General features: G+C 53.0%; 2 protein-coding genes across 7 annotated transcripts in view; both read left to right on the top strand.

The window, feature by feature from the left end:
* Window positions 1-2,484: 2,484 nt before the first annotated feature.
* Window positions 2,485-8,108, top strand: LOC135402743 (myosin light chain, embryonic). The gene is made up of 7 exons (XM_064636194.1): window positions 2,485-2,661; window positions 3,445-3,472; window positions 4,032-4,181; window positions 4,850-5,023; window positions 5,978-6,055; window positions 6,763-6,806; window positions 7,882-8,108. Exons 1-6 carry the CDS (start codon window positions 2,575-2,577, stop codon window positions 6,789-6,791), a joined length of 546 nt encoding a protein of 181 aa, XP_064492264.1. The 5' UTR covers window positions 2,485-2,574; the 3' UTR covers window positions 6,792-6,806; window positions 7,882-8,108.
* Window positions 8,109-12,347: 4,239 nt separating this feature from the next.
* CDC27 (cell division cycle 27) overlaps window positions 12,348-17,092 on the top strand; it is a 30,198-nt gene continuing 25,453 nt past the window's right edge. For 2 of the 6 annotated variants that reach the window (XM_064636185.1, XM_064636184.1), the window contains exon 1: window positions 12,379-12,544. In XM_064636185.1, the coding sequence (XP_064492255.1) occupies window positions 12,518-12,544 (27 nt within the window). In that variant the 5' untranslated portion in view covers window positions 12,379-12,517. Of the gene's footprint in view, window positions 12,545-17,092 lie in introns of all 6 variants that reach the window. The other 4 variants (XM_064636181.1, XM_064636180.1, XM_064636183.1 and 1 more) reach the window with 3 other exon arrangements.

Here is a 17,092-nt window from a genome sequence, read left to right as displayed (position 1 = left end):
CCAGCAGCCCAAATGTCCCCCCGGGGAATGGGGCACTGAGGGGAGTCCTTGTTCCCTGGGCAGGTCATCCTTGGTGGGATGAGGCTGAAATTCAACAGCCCGGTGTCAAATCCCAGGAGGAGCAGCTCCCAGCCTGGGCCTCTCCCTTGGCCTGTGTAATCCACGTCCAGGCACAGCTCTGGCTGCCTCTGCCAGTGCCACAATCCCACACGGAGCAGCAGAGCCCCCGGAGCCTCCCTCGGGGTTTTCCTGGTCCCAACCACGAGCCCCTTTGGCTGTGTGGAGGAGGGTCAGGGGCCTGCTGGGCTCCCGTGGCAAGGGAAGGAGCATCAGCAGCTGAGGGGGCCCGGAAAATCCCAATGACAGGGCACAGGAGGGGCTGCTTCTCCCGCCCATCGACTCAGACAGGAAAACAAGCCCTGCCGTGGCCATCAGAGGACAACCAAGGAGGGATTAGGGGCATCTTCGGCAGCTGCCCGGCCCCCCAGCCCAATTTAGCCGCCCGGCGTGGGTGTGACAGCCCAGGGCACTGCTCTGCCCCGCCGGGGATCCTCAGGATGCTGCTCGGCCGCGGAGGGCAGGGGAGGGATGAACAGCTGAACTGCGGGATTAACGTTTTCTGAAGGCTCTGCTGGGTCTCATTTCTGACCCAGAAGCTGCCGAGGAGTGAGGATGGAGTTAAGGTGAGGTTATTTTGGAGTCGGATGGATGCTGAGGGGGAGGCAGCTCAGGGGCAATTTGATTCCCTTGATTTCCCAGGCGAAACCCGACCCAGGCTCCGAGTTCACACTTAGCAAAACAGGTTGGGTTTTTTTAGCTAAATCACTTGTTATATTCTAGAGAGCTCTGGAAAGCAATGATTGCAAATGACACCCATCCAGCCCCATCATCCAGCCCCCTCAGCTCCCCATTCCACAACAGCACTCAGGAAATGATGGCACGCAGCAAATTCCCAGCAGTTTGTGGCTGCTCTCTCCTCCTGAGTGACCCCCCCAGCCCGGCTGGTGATGGCTCAGCCTCTGGCTTCAGCAAGGAAGAGACTGGGGGGTTCTGAGCACAGGGCTGGGCTGGTGACACCCCCATTCCCATCACTCCTGGCCCTGCAGCAGCTCCTGAACAATCGGATTAGATCTGCCTGGTCATGCCAAGACTGAGCCACTAAAACTACAAATATGATGGCATTTTCTATAGCTATGTATAAACAACACTTAAATACACACATATAGTATGTGTTTATATATATTTATGTAAAAATATCATGGCTCAGGCTCCAGCCAGCACTGAGACCTCGTAGCTCTGGCACCAGGACTAACAACATCCCACAGGACTCTGTTCCACCCAAAGGCTTCCAACCATCCCTGAGCCCAACTTAAGCCCATGCTGGAGAGATGAGGCTGTGCAGCACCTCCACAGTGCAGAAGACACTCTCATCTGTTGTAAATCATTTTTTGTCCATTTGCTTCTGTTACCAGAACACCAGCTCTTGGATCCCAGTGCAAATTTGGGATGGGTTTTCACAGAATATCCTGAGTTGGAAGGGACCCACAAATGTCCACTAGTCGAAATCCTGGCCCTGCACAGGACACCTGAACAATCCCACCATGTGCCTGAGAGCATTTTCCTCCTCCTGTGCCCTGGTACAACCTGGTTACGTTTAAGTTGATGGTTTAGGATGTTTCAGTGCAACCCTGGAGCCCTGTTTCCTGGGATGCTGAACCTTGATGAGTTCTTCTGCCTATTCCATGGGGCTTCAAACAGTTGGGAGAGGAGGGTGAGAGCAGGAATATCTCCCATTGGAGCCTGCCCAGTGACTGGAGGGGAGCCAAAAGGAGATCCCATCTGCCCTGCAGGTTTTGGGGATGCTCGGGATGGGGCGTGCAGGGCTGGGAAAGACCCCGAGCTGGTGAATTCAGTGCTGGCTTTGGCCATCATTTGCATTACCCCATTAGCCACCCCGAGGGAGGTGAGCACCGACAGCGTGGCCTTTGCCAGGGCACAGTCCAGCCCTGGGAAGACAATGGGGCAAACCAGACCCCGAGCACGAGGCCAGGGGGATCGTTCAGAGAGGTTTTGAGCTCCTTTGAAGGAGCAGTTCATAACCCCTGGGCTTAGAAGGGCTCTGCAGCCCCGGCCCTCGCAGTCCTGCCTGGAGACAGGCGCTCTCCCCACGGGTATCACAGCAGGTTTATCAGCCATCATTTGCTGTTTCCTTGCCAGGCCCCCGTGGCCGTTCGAGTTTAGGTTTTCAGTGGTCATTAGCAAGCAGCCCCCATGCAGCCTACCCGGTGCAGGTGCTGGAGGGGGACGTGTCCCCCCTGTTGCAGCTGGGGGGGGGCCGGTGGCTCCTCGGAGCCAGGAGGCGATGACAATGGGCAATTGTCAAATTGGGGCCCCTCTCGTTTGAGTTTTCTTCCTTTTATAGTAAGTAGCAGTTGCTCCAGCAGCTGGCCTGCCCCTCCGGGGTGAGGACTGGGCTCCGTATATAAGGGAAGGAGCAGCCTTTGCCTTTCATCCCTCCGTTCCTTTCCCTCGCTGGGCGGCAGGAGTCCCCCTGCACCTCCGCAAATCCCGGCGATGCCGCTCAAGAAACCCGACCCCAAGAAGGATTCGGCCAAAGCAGGCTCGGAGCGGGAGCCTGCCTTCGATCCCAAGAGCGTGAAGGTGAGTGAGGAACGAAGACGTCACCGTCTTCCTCCATGCCCGTCATCTGCCAGGCGCGGGCGATGCAAAGCGCCGCACAAAAGGCTGGGAGCCAGGCTTGGGAGGGGAAAACTGCCGGACTGTGCGGATGCAGCAGGCTGGGAGCGATGCTCTCCTCACCGGGGGGATGTTTTAGTCTTCCCCACCCAGCCCTGCAGGGCGCTCACCGGAGGGACCCGCTGTGCATTTGCTGCTCCCGGAGCTCCGGCCGTGCAGCCAAACCCCCACAGCTCCCGCTGAGACTCCGTGTCGGGGCCCCAGCAGCAAAAAAAACCTTCTCTGCCACCCACCGTCTCCATCCTAAAGTTGCCTGTGTTGCTTCCTCCACATAAGAGCCTCTTTTATCCCAGTCTCCACAACGGGAGCTTGTGACTGTGTCCAGTCACATTTTTGAGCCAGAGCTGTGGCAGGAGAGTCATTAAGAGCAGGCTCAGCACGCTGAGGCTGTTTAATCACTTGAACTGGGGATCAGGCCTTAAAACAACATCCTTTCCACTCAAAATAGCCCTGACTGTGGTCTGAGCATCCCTCCTGCCTGCCCCCCCGCCCTGCTGCTGGCTGTGCTTTCCGCAGGGATCTCAGCTCAGCACCAAGGGCTCCTGGGCATGGCATGGCTGGACACGGCGTGGATACGGCTCCTGCCCCGAGCCCGGGGAGGGGGAGATCCAAAGAGATGGCAGAGCCCCTTCGTTCCCCCGGCAGTGACCCCCCCTCATGCCCAGCTCTGTTCCCTTCTCTTCACAGATTGAATTCACAGCAGAGCAGATCGAAGGTAAGTGCCGAGCTCAGTTTCTCCCAGAGATGGCTTTAGAAATGGGGAATCCCTTTTCCAGGTAGTTTTTCACCACAGACATGAGAGCCAGGGCCACACATCAAATCCCCTCCTGGGGGAAAGCTCAGCGGGATCCAGAGCCTGGCAGGGAAAGGGTAATTTTCATTCACGGTGTGAGATGCAGCCTGGGTCAGAGTCAGGGGTTCTGGTGGGAGGAGCAGCCTCCGGAGATGCAGGGACAGCCCCAGAGAGGGGAGATCCCAAAGGAAAAGGGGATGAGCAGGGATGTCCTGCAGCAGAGCCTGCTGCCGCGGGTGCAGGGATCCAGCGGGTCACCCAGCCAGCTCTGCACAGGTGACAAAACCTGCTCGAGCAGCTGAGCGACTCCTCCGAGGAGCCTGGCAGCCTCCAGCCCGCCTTGCTCGAGCTCACCCAGCGTTCAGAGGGCACCCACCCCACACTGTCCACCCCTTCCCTGCCCGCCAGGCAGGACGAGCTTCGGTGGGGTGGGAGATGGGGCGGGCACAGCCGGGGACATCCGAGCGCTCCCTCCCCGCAGAGTTCAGAGAAGCCTTCGGGCTGTTTGACCGGACGCCCGCGGGGACGATGCAGATCAGCTACGGGCAGTGCGGGGACGTGCTCCGGGCGCTCGGCCACAACCCCACCAACGCAGAGGTCCTGAAGGTGCTGGGCAAGCCCAAACCAGAAGGTGAGAGCAAACCGGGGACAGGGTGGGACAAGCAATCCCTGAGCTCCCTGGCTGCAAGTAGAGCATATGTTCCCTGTGGGAACAGCCTGGCAAGGTGAAGGAATTGGGAAGGAAATTATGCAGACGGGCTTCATTCCTGTGTATTCCTTCACTCCCCTTCCCCATACCATGGCTGACATAAGGGATGGGCGGTGCTCACCCAGGCGTGGTGGCTAATGATGCTTAGCAGACCTTATCCTGAACTGGTACCAACTGGTGTAACCTGACCAGTCCCAGTGTGGCCACATAGCCCTGGTGAGAGGGGACCCACCTGCTGCTTTAATTTTGGGCTGATATCAGGGGTGTTTGTGCAGTCCCCTGATGTTAATACCTTATTCCTCATACAGATCTTCCAATTTCAAGTATAATATAATAGTTCCATCTCCTTGTGGGCCTTCTCCCCTGTACTCTGGTGGAAAAGAGCCCAGGAGGGTTAAGCAGGAGGCCCTCAGAGGCTGAGTTCAGCCTCAGAACCTGCTGCTTATAACGCCAAGGTTGTGGGTTTGATCCCTGTGTGGGCCATTCACACGAGAGTCGAACTCAATGATCCTCACGGGTTCCTTCCAACTCAGAACATCCCGTGACATAAATGCATCTCTGACCCCATCTCCTCCCCCCCTCCCTTCCAGAAATGAACACGAAGATGCTGGACTTCGAGACCTTCCTGCCCATCCTGCAGCACTTCACCCGCAACAAGGAGCAGGGCACCTTCGAGGACTTCGTGGAAGGGCTGCGCGTCTTCGACAAGGAGGGCAACGGGATGGTGATGGGGGCCGAGCTGCGCCACGTGCTGGTCACGCTGGGTACGGGCTGGCTGGGGGGGTGTTGCCGTGGGATTTATGGTGCTGAAAAACCTCCCGGAGCAGTTAATTAGGGGTGAGATAAGAAAGGGTTTGTTTTGCCAAGGCTAAAGATGTTACAGGACACGCGCCCCTGTGCCCGAGAGGTTACATTTTATAACACCATCCATCCAATCCCAGATGTGTCCACCCTGTGGCCTTTACTCTGGTCCACCCCCTGAAAATGGGTCTGGGGTGCATTTCGGGACCCCCTGTTCATCCCATCTTCATCTCCCTCAGAGCACAAAGGGTACATAGTTACCCAGTTTTTGACCATGTTCTGTGGTTTAGGCCCTGATATGCTGTTCTGCCAACAATCTAGGCCCTGCCTTGACAAAAGACTAAACATTTCTATTGGATTCGGGAGTAGGATTGATATAGGGAGCATAGAATGGGGTAAGAGGGTTAAGGAATGTGTAAACAAGGGTGCTACAGAGAAAGGGATGTAAGGGAGTGAGGGTTGCTGCTTTTAAAATCTACCTATAAAACTTACAAGGCTTAAAAATATTAGAAAAATAAAAAAACATTAGGGGCTTAAGGCATCAGGGCAGCAGGGCAGGGCCACCCCCAGCTCTGCCTGGGCAAGTGGCTGCTCTGGTGTCGCAGGGACCCTTCTCCCCCTGCTGCTCCCAGGCTCTTGTAGGAGCCAGTGGCTCCTGACTGTGGGGCCTTTCCCATCTTGTGCTGCAACTTCAGGTGTGACCCAGGGGAGGTGGAGAGTCCAGAACACCCTCAGTTATCAGACAACATTTTGCAGCTTGGTCCTCTCTCCACAATCTCCCACCTGTCTGTGGGCACACAGCTCCTCTCTAACCCCCTGTTCCTTTCCTCTGGTGGCTTTGGCTCTCTGGAATAAGGATGGGAAGGTCCTGGCAGGCTGAGAATCCTTCCCCTCACCTCTCCATCCTCCTCTTCCAGGGGAGAAGATGACGGAAAGCGAGGTGGAGCAGCTCATGGCAGGGCAGGAAGATGCCAATGGCTGTATCAACTATGAAGGTGAGAGTGAGAGATTCCCACTGGGGCCATCTCAGGCACGGCTGTCTTGTCTTAGGATGAAAATTTCGGTTGGACTCAACGATCTTAGAAGTCTTTTCCAGCCTTAATGATTCCATGATTCTATGACACTGCTGATCACTAGGAGGGAGGTGTGGACCACCCTCCAAAGCCCTTCCTAAAAAAGCCCTGAGACAAGTCAGCTGGGGTGGGAGCAAGGCGGTTGTGCCAGTGATTTCCAGGAAAAGCAGCTGAAGGCAGCATGTTTCCAAGGGTTTCGGGACTGTTTTATCCCTTGGTTTGGCACTGTTTTGTTGTAAGCTATCAAAAATAAACAAAGCCAGCATCTTTCACAGCAGAGGCTAATTGGGAACATTTGGAGACCTGGATCACTCATGGCTCCAAGAGGGTGAAAATCTGGAATAGGGGGTGGTTAAATTTGGGAACCGCTAAAATTGGAGAGCGTTGAGGAAAAGAGGGGACCCATTCCCCTTGGCCTCAGAAAACTGGGGATAACGGTACCAGCTCGTCTCCAAGGGTTGGGATCACTCTAACCAGGTTGGGGGGGCATGCAAAAAGTGGGAACAGAAGAAGGAATATCAGTCCTGGCATTCTGGGGTCTCCCAGCTGGGGGTCCCCCCTGCTGCCCCTCCACCCTCTCCCCCAGCTCACACCATCCTCTGACCTCTCACACTCCCATTTCTCCTCAGCTTTTGTCAAGCACATCATGTCTGGCTGAAAGGAAAAACTTCAGGTGAGTCCACGGGGTCTCCTGCTGCTTCCTCCAGAATTGGAAATCCTGCATGGAACAGCCATGGGCAGAGGAACCAAACCCCAAACCTGCAGTGGATTAATGCCACGGGAACAATCCCAGCTCTGGAGGCACAAAAAGCTGTGCTGATGATAAGGAATCTCATTTGTTACTCCTGCCAGTCAGAATTTACTGGGACAGAATCACTCCCGTGCTGGTCAGTCGTGGTCTGGGTAATTGTGTTGGAAGAGGTTGAGGTGGAAAAGAAAGAGGAAAGGAAGAGGTTGGGGTGGTTTATGGTGCTAGATTTTCTAACCCACCAGGAGCTAAGGGGGTCAGCAGCAACAGCCAGTGGGAATAAATATTTTAAGACCTGCAGCAGTGAATGACTCGATGTTAAGAAAATACGAAGTACTTAGAGAGGAAATTTCTGAACTGAGAAATATCAACGTTCCTACCAACATTAGAAAGAATATGGAAAATGTACCATGGATGTTTGTGAAGCTTTTTTGTGTTCCTATAAGTCTGCCTGAGGAAAACAGAAGAAACAGGTTTCTTTTAGGGTGAATTATCCCTCTGAAATCTATTCAATTGAAAAGAAAATCCAAATTGCTGGCTCCCCTGCCAATTTCTTATGGTTTCTTATCTATTTACTTTCCTTAAACATTTCTCCTCCCCTCAGCTGTGTGAAGCAGCAGGGGAAAAAAAAAAGAGACATAAAAATGACCTTCAGGTACTACTAAATACACAAATTAAACATTTAAAAATCTCCCCCCCTCATCTCTTTAAACATCAGAAGATTAAAACAGACACAGACAGAAGTCTGATCTTTGAATGTTCAGCATCCTTTTTATTTTCTTTTTAATCCATTTCTCTCTGGTTCCTGCTCATCAGCTCAGCAACAGAGACAGTTGGGTGGCAAACTCTGCCAGGAGATTTAATTCTTCACCAAACTATTTGCACATAAAACTCTTTTTTAATGGTATGGAATGACAGCTATTGACATTTTGGGTTTATCTGGGAAGGAGCACTCTCACACAGACTCATTGCATTGAGCCCTCTCCTGCTTCTCTCCCAGGCTCTTGGAAATGTTTGAACCCCCCTGAGCACCAGGAAGAGGGAGATTCCTCCATCCGTGTCCTTTCCATGGGATGTTTCCACATGAGCCACCACTCCTTGGGCTCCGTGTGTGTGCCCAAGCCTGGTATTAAATAAGACACTGGCAACTTGGTTTGAAACCTTAAGTTATTCTTTTTGGGTTTTCCCTGCGATGCTTGGCTCATTAAATGAATTCCTTCCTCCCTGCCGTGGTTTGTCTGCTTTGGCTTTGGGCAGCTCATGGATGTGGGGGGTGGAGGAGACCCCTCGGTCCCCAGCAGCTCTGGGGGTAACAGGATATTCCCATGGAGAGGGGGAAGAGGCAGGGAATGTGAGGGAGGAGTTCAGACATGGGGGGAGGATCATCAGCCCCCCCTTGGCATGGGCCTGGCCACCTCCTGCTGATGCAGAGCTGGAGCAACGACAGCACGAGGGACGTGTTGCGTCAAACAGACGCCCTGGTTTTGGGAGGGTCTTCACCTCCTCTCTGCCCTTAAACCAGTCCTTTTTCAAACCTGTAGCCCTTGCAACCCCATGAGCATTCCCTCCAGGTCCCAGGTGAACAGCACCATGGAGCACAGAGGGACCTGCTTGGCCCTGTCCCTGTCACAGGAGAGACCTGCAGGCATCTCTCCTTCATCAACACACTGCCTGTCCCAGCCAGAAAAGGCCCTTAAAAACCCCAAAACATTAGAGAAAACATCAAAAACATTCTTTCTTCTGCATCATGGACAGATCCAAAAGTTTAGTTTTGAAGGTTTCCTGGAAGTTGAGTCTTGATGAATCAGCAAGGGAGAAGGAAAATGGGGAAAGAACAGGTATTTCTGGGCCAGGTGCCACCTCCACCCTCCTGGCACAGGGTGACTGGTCCCTGGGGTGCAGGTGGTGACTTGCCTGGGATGGAGCCCAGCCAGGATGGGCTCCCTGGATGGTTCCTCTCTTCCAGGAGCCATCTGGGGGCTGTGTGATACAAGCTGGGGACTCTCTCCCTCTTCCTACCTGCAAAACAATCATCAGAGCATCACCACAGGTGGTGAATAAATTCATGGCAGCACAACACCTGGGAGCAGAAAACACTTTCCTTTGCTTTGTCCCTTTTTCCAACGCCCTCCCTCTGACTTTGCCTGGGAATGGGAGGCGTTTTGCTCCGACGGGGTTGACTTCAGCTGCCACTGGCTCGTTCCTGTGCAGTCACTGAGGAACAGCTGCTTTCAATTCCCACTGTTTGATTCAACTGCTCATAAAAAGCAACATAAGCTGTTTATAGATGCAAGATTAGATTTGAGCTCCTCTCTGTGTTATTCCTACAGCTCCCATCAGGCAGGATCTGGGCACCTCGTGTCTTTAATGTACTATCCAGTGTTTTAACCTCTTAAAGGACCGTGGTGACAGGGGGAGAAGGGACCCTGCTTGCTCTGGGGTCACGTTTGTCCTTGTCAGCACTGTGGCATCAACTCCTGCAGAGGAACGTGCTGTGGTGGAGAGGAATGAGCAGGAGAAAGGCAGAGACCTTCCTGGACTCACAGAGGAAATCCACAGCAAGGACTGGGGGCTCTGGAGCTGCAGTATCCCTGCTAGAGCCATGACATCCCTACTAGAGCTGTGATATCCCTGCTAGAGCCATGACATCCCTACAACTGCTGTGATATCCCTGCTAGAGCCATGACATCCCTACAATTGCTGTGATATCCCTGCTAGAGCCATGACATCCCTTCTATAGCTGTGATATCCCTGCTAGAGCCAAGACATCCCTACAATTGCTGTGATATCCCTGCTAGAGCCATGACATCCCTACTATAGCTGTGATATCCCTGCTAGAGCCATGACATCCCTTCTATAGCTGTGATATCCCTGCTAGAGCCATGACATCCCTTCTATAGCTGTGATATCCCTGCTAGAGCCATGATATTCCTGCCCTGGCAAGCCAAAAGGCTGCACTCTCACTCCTCTATGCAGGGCACAGGCTCTGTATTTAAAACCTCCAGCTTCTGTGCTGACAGCAGTGACACTAAATTAGAACCAAAGTGAGACCTGCAAAGAGACAGACAGAAAGGGAGCAGTGGGAAATGACAGAACTACAGCAAAGTGTAGTTTTCCACGTGAAAAATCCAGCCCCTGAGGCACCCTCGGGGTAAGAGCCTGCTGTGCTTTGCTTTGGGCACCTGCTCTGCCTCTTTAGGATGAAGCAGAGCTGGTTTGTAGCAAAGCAGGTTGGATTGATGCACCTGAACAGGCACAGTATATATGTCTGTACCTCTCCAGCTATGTACCTCTGAATGTGCCTCCATGCCTCCTCCCCTGGAAAAGCTGCTCCTCTCCTCCTCTGGAAAAGCTGAGGATTCCACAGAGTGAGTGCTTTTATCCCACAGACATTTATAAAAGCTTCTGTGGATGCCAGTGAGTGATCCCACAGGCAGACCTGCACTGGAGGAGTCTCTGTAAATCCAGATCTCCAAAGACAACAGCAAACACTGACCTTTTACAGTTTGGATGCTTTACAGCATCCAGGGGACTCTGAGGAGAGGCAGAAGGAACCCCCACACTCAGGAGAGCCTGTATCTCCTCAGGCTGTGATAAGACAGACTCTCATACCAAAGAAGGTCTGGATGTCAGGAGTTCTGTGCCCTGTGGAATGGGAGACAGATGGAGCCAGCTTTCATCCCCAGGAGTTATCAGCAGTGCACAAAATCAGGAGGAGGGTGATGAACATGAACTGTGCTCCTTGAAAGGCTCCTCAGGGCCCCAGGCCACGTACACACACATCACCATCATCATCATCACCAAAGGCCTCTGGGGAGGTGACACTTCACTGTCCTGTTGCTCACCCCCTCGTGTCTGGTGAAATGACTCGGGTCAAGCTGACACTGAGCCAGGTGTCCATCCCAGGGGAAAGCACTGCTCTGTGCCCCGTGTCCATCCCAGGGGAAAGCACTGCTCTGTGCCCCGGCTCCTTATTTGTCTCAGGTGGGGGACTGAAGAAAGCTTTGCCTGCTCACACCCTGAAAGCAAACACCTGCAGATTTGCTGCCGATAACAAACACAACTACACCTTTCAGAGATGAGGGGAAAGAGGAAGGCTGAGCCCTCTCTGCTCCACACACAGATTTTATCCCCACGTAAAGATGCTCGTGTGTGTTCAGCTGCACATCAGGATCCGGCCTTCAGGCAGCTGAGTGCAAGTGCAAAGCACTGGGAAGAGCAGGACGGAGCACAGAGTCCGTGTGTAGGTGTGTGTAAGGGTGGTGTTGTGGCTGAGTGTGTTTCAGGAAGCCCACAGAAGGATTTGGAGAAGGAAGGCCTCTGCTACTTGCAGGTGGCTTTTGGTAGGTCGGTATTTTTAATAACTTGAGGCTTAGCTGTGCATCTTTATCCCATTCTTTTGGGAAAGCTCTGTGTGCCAGGAGACATGGCACCTTCAAACCAAACTGTAATTGGCAAATCAACCCCTTTGTCCCCATACCCCAATCTGTGTGTTTTACTTCTGGATATGAGGGGCTGGAGCGTGTCCAGGGAAGGGAACGGAGCTGGGGAAGGGGCTGGAACAGCTGAGGGAGCTGGGGGGGCTCAGCCTGGAGAAAAGGAGGCTCAGGGGGGACCTTCTGGCTCTGCAACCCCCTGACAGGAGGGGGGAGCCGGGGGGGGTCGGGCTCTGCTCCCAGGGAACAAGGGACAGGAGGAGAGGGAACGGCCTCCAGCTGTGCCAGGGGAGGGTCAGGTTGGACATCAGGAGGAATTTCTTCCTGAAAAGGGCTGTCAGGCACTGGAAGGGGCTGCCCAGGGACGTTTGGAGTCCTCATCCCTGGAGGTGTCCAAGGAAGGAGTGGCTGTGTCACTCAGTGCTCTGGGCTGGGGGACAAGGTGGGCATCGGGCAAGGGTGGGCTCGATGATCTCAGAGGTCTTTTCCTGAATGATTCCGTGATATCGTGGCTGAACCTCCCTCAGGACCCGTCAGAACAGGACCTGGGCAGTGCTGGCCCCAGCCGTGGGAACTGGGACAGGGCCGGGCTGCCTCTGGACACGCCAGCGACGGCAGGAGGGAGCCCTGGGACCAGCACTGCGAGGGACGCGGGGTCTCCCCACAGACCCGGGGAACCCCAGAGCCCGCTTTGTGGCACAAAGTCCAAATTTCTACATCCCGTGGGCACAAAGGGGCCCTGAGGGACGAGCCCCAGGCCCTTCCGGAGCTCCACCGGCCCCCTCACGCTCGGCCATTTCCGTTGCCACTCGGCCATCTCCGCCGCGGCTCGGGCGGCTTCGCCCTGCGTCGGCCATCTTCGTCCAGACTCGGCCATCTCCGGCCCGGCTCGGCCATCTCCGCCACGGCAGCGCTGCCGAGCGCGGCTCTCCCAGCTGTTTTCCGTCGGCGCTCGGCTCTTTCCGCCCCCGCCTTCGGGTATTTCCGGCAGGCCGTTCGGGTGTTTCCGCCGCCGGTTCGGGCGGACTCGGCGCCCGCCGGCCTCGCTCGCTCCGGTAACGGTCGGTGCGGGTTCAAATGAGCCGCGGCCGGGCCGGGCCCCGCCGGGACTCGCTCTGAGCTGGGCCGGCACCGGGGCCGCGACCGGGACCGCCCCCGCTCGGGCTCGGCGACCAGGAGGCGGAGGCCGGGGAGAGCAGGATGACGGTGCTGCAGGAACCCGTCCAGGTACCGACCCCCGGGCGGCTCAGGCCCCAAGGCCCGGCCCGGCCCGGGTGAGGCCGCCCCGCCCGCGCCGGGGCCGGGGCCGCTCCCGGGGGGCTCCTCGGCCGTGGGCCCGCAGGACCTCCGGCTCCTCCGCCCTCCCTCCCGCCGGGCTTCCCCTTCCAGCCTCCCGGCCCCATCCCCGCGGCCCCGGGACCGGCCGCCCCCGCCCCCGGGTCCCCCCTCGGTCCCCCCGCGGCTTCGCGGCCGGTTTGGCTCCCGGGAAAGGTCCCCCCCCTCCGCCGCAGATCCCCCGGGAGACCTGTTGATACCTCGCTCACCTTGCTGCGTTTGCTGCCGTGTCGTTTTTAAATGCTCACGGCGTGCTCGGCTCCTGCGTGTGCGAGTGAAGGACGTTCCTCCCTCCCTTCGGGTTGATGGGAGACCTGGGAGAGAAAATAATGTAAATTCCGGTTTTCTACCACGTCTCGGTCTCGCTGCATTTGCCCCTGATGGGCTTCCTGCTCTTCCCATCCAAAAGACGTGATTCACACATTTGAGAGTTGCTTTTTCTTTCCGCAGTTGCTTTATGCCCGTTCTCTAACTCTTCGTGATCTTCATTAATCAGTCATCTTATTCATGTTCCCGTTCTTTATTTTATTATTATTTTTAGCTTTTTAACAGGCTGTCTCGGGGTTTTTCTTTTCTAGTTACAGCAAGAGGTTCCTGGCACAGGAGTCCTGGCAGAACACGGTTGTGTTCTGTAACGAACACTGTGAGAATTCTTGCTCTTGGCTCTTCTCCTTCTAATGAAAAGGTAGAAGGGGAAGAAAGTCTTCTCCTGTGGAAAACCACCGTTCTGGCTTGACCCTGCCCGTGCAAGGTGGTGGCAGTGAGGGTGCTCCTGCAGACATGGGCTTTGTGCCCTCGATGCCACCACACTCTGCTCGTCCCCTCTGAGGCCAAGGGTCAGTGCAGCACTGGAAAAGCTTTTGGCCACCTGGTCCCTCTCCTGCCCTGGTCATCCCACAGCACTGGTGTTACCCTTGGAGCTGGGCTGGGTGTTTTGCACCAGCTGGGTACTCTAGGAAAACACGGGATTACAGTGGGAGAGGAAGCAGGAATGCAGTGCAGAGTGAATGACAGGAAACAATACTGAATGTTTCCGGTGCTGTGCTAATTAGACTGACCAAGTGGAAAATATGTGCTATTCTGAGAGCTCCCTGACAGAAAACTGGGGTCTGCTTTTCACGTTTCAGCAGGAAAAGGTCTTCAGGAAAAGACCTCTCTAATGCCATTCTCCATTCTTAACCTCTTACCACCTTGGATTTTTTGATGAGGCCTTGCTATGTTGAATGTATTTTTTAAATTAAATATATCTACTTAGATTCTGCTTTCAAATGCCACATCATTCCTTTAGCACTGGTTTTGCTGCTGTCAGCTTTGCTGCTGTTCCTTGCTTACGGCAGCACTGGTAAGTTTAGGAATTATTTGTGACTGGGTGAAGCCCGTTGTGTTTCTGAGTTCCCCGTTTAGCTGAAGTCCGTGTACTTAGTTCTGTTTTTCTAATTTTTTAAACACTAGTTCTCATTTTTGTCATTGCAGAGATTTTTCCTGTCTGTCAGTTCTCTCCCAGCCTTTCAGATGTCTGCAGGGCTCAGCATTCCAGGAAAAAATGCCCTCCTTACAGCTGTGATGTTATTTATCTATCGCAGCACGATAGATAAAGAACAGAATCTATGTTTGGATGTAGCTTTATAAATCCTGGGCTGCAATTCCATGAAATCAACGTCCCAAAAGGCATCCTGGTCGCTGGTTAGATTTTTACTAACTTTTTTTTATTCTTTTAAGTTGAACAAAACACCAGAGTTTACAGCTCTGATGTGGTCGATTTAAAACCCTTCCGCTCCAACATAAAACTTTGTATCCCGTGTGTGCTGAGGAACAGGCTGGATGCCTTCCAAATACTTCTGAAAAAAACCAGCTTGGAAACAAAATGAGCACTTTGCTTGGAATTTAGCTGTTCAAGGTGATCATCTGCTGTGACTCACTTGAATGGTGCTTGAACTTGGCTGGGAACGTGCAGCACCGAGGTCTGTGTGTTCAGGGGGCAGAGTTTGGGAACTGGGGAAGGCAGCACAGCTCAGCCAGAGCTCTCCTCCCCTCTGCCCACCCTGGAGACGTCTTAAATCATGGTAGAATCTGCTTAGCATGGCAATACAGGCTAAAAAGCTTTGAAACTCGTTTCCAAGGCTATATAACTGTCAGAAGAGAACGTCTCCTTAAGAGCTCTTTGGCTCAGAAATGAAGTGACACTTGGAAAATGGACGGGATTTTGTGGATAGAAGATGGACCTGTCTGAATGTGATTTTATTTTCTTGCTCTCCTCTCTGAGAATGCTTCACTGCAGGGCTGGGGCTGGTATGGTAGCTTTGGAATTCCCTGTTCACTTTGCATTTGCAAAATAATTATTTTTAAAATGAGTGTTTAGGACCTGGAGGTTCATCTGGTCTGCGAGCACGCTCGAATAAAACTTGGAAACGCTTCCAGCTTCTCTCCTGTCCATGACAGAGCTCTGAGAACAGGGCTGAGAACACTCTCCTGTTGTGGTTTAGCAATTGTTGGGTACCACTAATGCCATGTAGATGCACTGTGCCTCTGCTAGAACAAACTAAATTACTGTGCTATAAAGAGATCAATGTTCCTGTCCGAAAAGGTGCACAAGAAATCTTCTTGTTTGGGCATCTGTTCTCGTGGAAAATCATCACTGCATAAGTATGGCTGATTCCCTGCTGCCTTCCTTTCCCTCCTCCTGCTCTTTTAGGAGAGGATATGTGAGGATCCAGGCTTCAGCATTGATCAGTTCAGGGCACGAGGCACCTTTTGGGCTGCAAAGTGACAGTTGCTATGTAACAGGGATACTGTTCTACCAGCCACTTGTGCTTTCACTGGGACTCTGCTCAGCAACGATTGTTATTTGAGCTGGTGTGTAGTGTAACTCTCACAATGTGGCTGTGACATGGCCCCAAATCCCTTGTGTCCCCTCTTAGCCTTTGGCAGGATTGTTCCTGGCAGCTTGCTCTTGTTTGAGAAGTCAAATGACCCTGATTTCACCACTCCCACCCCCACACCTTTGTTTTGTAAGCTCGACGAGCCTTGCAAAGGCAGGATTTTTAACCTGGAGATGACACAACTTGGCTGGATTCATCTGAATGTCACTTGTGACTTGGTAAAGGAGCTTCTGGGAGCAAAACACAAAGACCTTGGGCTGCTCTCACTTGGGTATGGCCTGAAAGATTTCAGCCCTGACCTTCTGCCTCAGTTTTTGTACTGCTCTGTCTGCTTGGAAGCCTGGGAGTGCTTCAAGGTAACAGGGAATAATCAGTTCAGGCAGGCTCTGAGGCTGCACTTATCTAAGTGTGGAATACAACCAGAGAGACATAATAAGGAGTTTGTATTATAACAATCAAACTAAGAATTCACTTTTAAGCGCTTTAAAATCCTTTCACACGAGCTTAAAAGCAGCAGTTGGCTATTTAAGTGTATTCTTGGGACCTACTGATAGGAGAAAACAGTGTCTCTGTGGAGATTTTGTGTATAATGTTTGTGTGTAGTCCTTGGGAACTCTGGTGTGTGCTGTTCATGACGGCTGTGTGGGCATCCTGCGAAGAGAATTCGCAGCTTTCACACCCTGTGTTTGTCAAGTTTGTGTTGGAAGAGGGAGCATATGGTACATGTAACTCTGTGATGTTTGGATATTTTTTTTTTTAGATGAAACTGGCGCTTGCCTTTCCCACCGGGAATTGCATCTCAGGCTGGTGTTGCTTTCATTCTGGGAGATCTCTTCTAGTTTTGGAGTGTTTGATGGGTATCAGAAGCTGATTCTGCTTGTCTTTGGTTGCTGGTGAATATTAGAGAAATCCTAGACCACTGTGCCTTGAGTTCAGATCTTGTTTGGGATCGTTAATGGCAAAACTGCTGCAAAATGGCTCTTTGCTGCTGGTGGGAATCAGCTTCAGAACTGGAGCAAAGACATCAGATGGGAAGGAACTGCTGTCCTGATCCCAACCCTCAGAGCACCAGCCTGCACACCACCCTTGTAGATGGGGAGGAAAGGCTAAAGAGATCTTAAAAGACATCATTTTTCCCATCTCATCCCATTTCTATGGATAACAGATGACTTTTAACCTGATCTGAAGGAAGTTGGCTGAGTGGTTTGTGTGAAACCCTCTCACGCCAGCCCTGGCCTTTGGCTGGACAGCTTTTGTAGTTCAGCTGATGGTGACAGAAATGCAAGTTATTGTGACCCTGCTTTAGTGGTGCACAGTTTGTACACCTGTGTGTGTGTTTGGATTTCACTGGAGTGGTGCCATCTTTCCAGTCTGCACAAATGTTGGCTGTCACAGACTCAGGCTTGGTGTTCATGAAAAAGAAAAGAGCACCCGTAAGGAGGGAGCTGGATTTGACTAAGTGTGGGTCCATGAGCTGAATTCAGGAGTAGATTTTGTTCTATATGGCTGTATGTATCAATTTGTCCTTTTAATTTACATTGCACTCATTCTTGGGTGCTGC

Source organism: Pseudopipra pipra, chromosome 26, assembly GCF_036250125.1.
Source record: "Pseudopipra pipra isolate bDixPip1 chromosome 26, bDixPip1.hap1, whole genome shotgun sequence".
Lineage (NCBI taxonomy): Eukaryota > Metazoa > Chordata > Aves > Passeriformes > Pipridae > Pseudopipra > Pseudopipra pipra.
Note: the sequence above shows the minus strand (reverse complement) of the source record. Positions and strands in the feature narration are given on the sequence as shown.